The 3038-nt window shown below is 39.0% G+C and overlaps 1 protein-coding gene across 1 annotated transcript; it reads left to right on the top strand.

Annotated features, from left to right (window-relative positions):
- The first annotated feature begins 584 nt into the window (after window positions 1-584).
- On the top strand, window positions 585-2275 carry LOC113360495. Its single transcript, XM_026604003.1, has 2 exons — window positions 585-849; window positions 1752-2275. Exons 1-2 carry the CDS (start codon window positions 585-587, stop codon window positions 2273-2275), a joined length of 789 nt encoding a protein of 262 aa, XP_026459788.1.
- Window positions 2276-3038: the final 763 nt, after the last annotated feature.

Here is a 3038-nt window from a genome sequence, read left to right as displayed (position 1 = left end):
GCATGACTCTTTCGAGTTTCAAAAAGAAGCCCAGTTCTACACAACATGTGTCCACTGGTGGTGCTGCCCCTGTCATTCGGGCGAGTGCAGCCGCTTTTGACCAAGTGAATACTACCATATCTTCATCATCCATTATTTCTTCTCAAGCGAACACCATCAAATGTTCATCATCCCCTACCCCCGCTGAGAATCCTTGTAAGGATATTATCCTTTTAACTCCTCCACATCTCTCTTCCTTTTCAACAATGACTTCTGCTTCCCTGGAATTGGGTACAACGACTCATGTTATCATGTTTTCTACTGAGGAAGTTATTGCATCTATGCAAGATATGCCTATCTCTGTATCTTCAACTACTCCCACATATGTGGATCATCCTGCCTCTTCTCCTTTGATGGTCACCACTGTTATTTCTTTCATGAGTACAGTATTGACCACTTCTCCTCTTCGCACAGCTGCTGCTTCTTAAGCGAAATTGATCACCTCTGAGGCATGTGCCCCTGATGCGGCTAATTTAGGAGCAAAACGTCTTCTTGATATTGTTCAACTTGCACGCTCATCTTCTAACGATCCGTCTCAACAGTGTATGTGCGAATCTCTTGTCAAGCTATTGGGCGATTCTTCTCCCGATAAGTTAGCTAGGAGCGAGATCTTCACTCAACTTGACCCAACTGTTAATGCTGCTTTTGACTGCTTGGAGTTTCGGCGCCTCTTTATTCAAGCCGAAGGTTTTTCAGAATATTGTTCTACCATTCAAGAGATTACTCGTCAGAATGCCAAGCTGAGAGCTGATGTCCATGTTGGAGAGATCATAACCGAAAAACTTCGCAACAATAACCAAGAGCTTAGAGGTATGACTTTCTACCTTTACTTTCTTTGTGATTTTACCATATCTCGCTCTTCCTTTAAGTTTTATCGCATGTATTTATTCGCATGTATTTTCTCCCTTCTTTGCCTCTGCTCGTGCGAATATAAAGATATAAACCAAAAGCGAGTCACGGAAATATTTGAGTATCAATACTCTGCTGAGGATACTCGTGTGGAAAATAAAGAGTTGTATCATCAGTTAGATCAATTAACTAATAATCATTCATATTTGCTTGACCAAGTTGATAATTTTAAAAATGAGAATTATGGCCTAAGCACCCAGAATGACTTCCTAAATTCCCAAGTGTCCAAATTTTCTGGGTTTTTATACGCTGCTGACTTAAAGAATCAAACTCTACCAGAGGAAAACCGCACCCTTACAGAGGAAAAACGATCTCTTTTGAGTGAGAAAGCGAATTTTACCCAGCGCTCAATACCATGATCTTCGGCGGACTTGTACTGAGCAAGAGGATTCCCTTCGTTCTATGAGAAATCAATATGATAGAGATATGAAGAGAGTGTCCTTGGAAAATGAGAAGATTATCAATAGCAAGGTAAAGATGACCGTTGAATTGAATAAGCTCCACGAACATCACACTCGGTTGGGGAGTTCGCATGACATCTTAAAGAAAAAAAATGCCTCTCTCTCTCAAGATGAGAGAAAATTCGCTCCCTTCTTGAAGGATTGATAGGTGATGATTTTTATAAACACTTGGAGAATATGAGAAATAGTGGTCTCGCCTTGTCTCAGTATTTCCTTTCCCAGATGGAAGGTAGTCACATCAAGCTGACTGCCTTAGTGAATCTTTAATCTATCATTGCATACTATCTGATTCGCGCACTTATGTTATCTCTGAGTTAATTTTAGTATCCCTTGTGTTTGCAGTTTCCGAGAAATCCAACCAACTCCTTGTTCAAAAGTTGAGGTCCGACTTGGCTAAGCCTCACAAGAATCTTAGGGATCTTGCCTCTACACTTTCATCTTCTTGTGACAGGGCAGAGAGGAGACAGATATACCTTGAGCAATTGATGAAGATTTATGTCAAGAACGCTCAGAAGGATTCCGCACGCGAAACTCATCTTCAAGATAAAGCTTTCGCTGATGAAATATGCATTTCCAATTCGCTGCCTCTAGAAGAAGTGTGCCCTCTTGATATTTCTGATAATGAAGTTGTTCCTCAACCTGATAGCGACTTTGATTATGATAGTTGTGACGAGGAAATCCCTCTTCCCGAAGATCAACCCATGGGGGATGAAGCTGGTGGCAATCTTCTTGATGCGTCGAATTCTGAAGCTATTCCTCATGTTGAAGTTTCTGCGAAGGCCTCTATTCCAAGTACCGCTCCTGATGTTGAGGCTGTCACTGGAGCTGTTGGTTCGCATGATGAAGTTCACCAGAATGACTCTTAGCTTTCTTTTATCTTTATGTTTGTTTGTATCTCTTTTTATCTATTTTGCTGAATATTTAAAGAAAAACAAATTTGTTTCTATGCAAATTTATTTTCTAAATATGCGAATAATATTTTCTTTTTGTTATTCCCATACCTTCCCTATGCTATTTGAATGTTAGATAATAACGTTTTCATGAAATAAATTTGTTAAGAAAGAAAATCCCATTTAAGAAACATAAGTTGTTAGAGAATGGCTCGGTTGAACCCACCAAGCGTTGGTATGTCAAGTTTGGTTGTCATATTTTAGTGAATCAAAACTCATGTTAAGAGTCCCTTAATTATGTACTAGAGTCAACTTCGTATAGGTTAGCTTGAAAGTATTAGGATATGAGACATTACAAGTATTGCGAAGTCTTGAAGATGTGAAGAAGCAAGGAGCTACAATGACAATAATCATCCTTCCACTTGAGGTTAATGATATTTTACTTGAACGGTTTCATTCCCTAACATATCTTTCAAGTCGTGCATATTGAAAACATAACTGCGAAGCATATTTGACCTCTAGATGGACATAATATTAAGGAATACAATACGAGGTTTATTGCTTAACCATTAAACTTTGTAGATAAGACATCGCGATAACCATTTGAATGTTATTGTGATTATGTATGGGTATGAGGTGAGGATTTCATCCTAGGGAACAATGTTTACATGTGTTCCAAGGAAGTAAGTTCATAAACTTGTTTGTGAACCTAAAAGGAAATTGCCAGGTGTTATTGGTT

Source organism: Papaver somniferum, chromosome 1 (assembly GCF_003573695.1).
Source record: "Papaver somniferum cultivar HN1 chromosome 1, ASM357369v1, whole genome shotgun sequence".
Taxonomy (NCBI): domain Eukaryota; kingdom Viridiplantae; phylum Streptophyta; class Magnoliopsida; order Ranunculales; family Papaveraceae; genus Papaver; species Papaver somniferum.
Note: the sequence above shows the minus strand (reverse complement) of the source record. Positions and strands in the feature narration are given on the sequence as shown.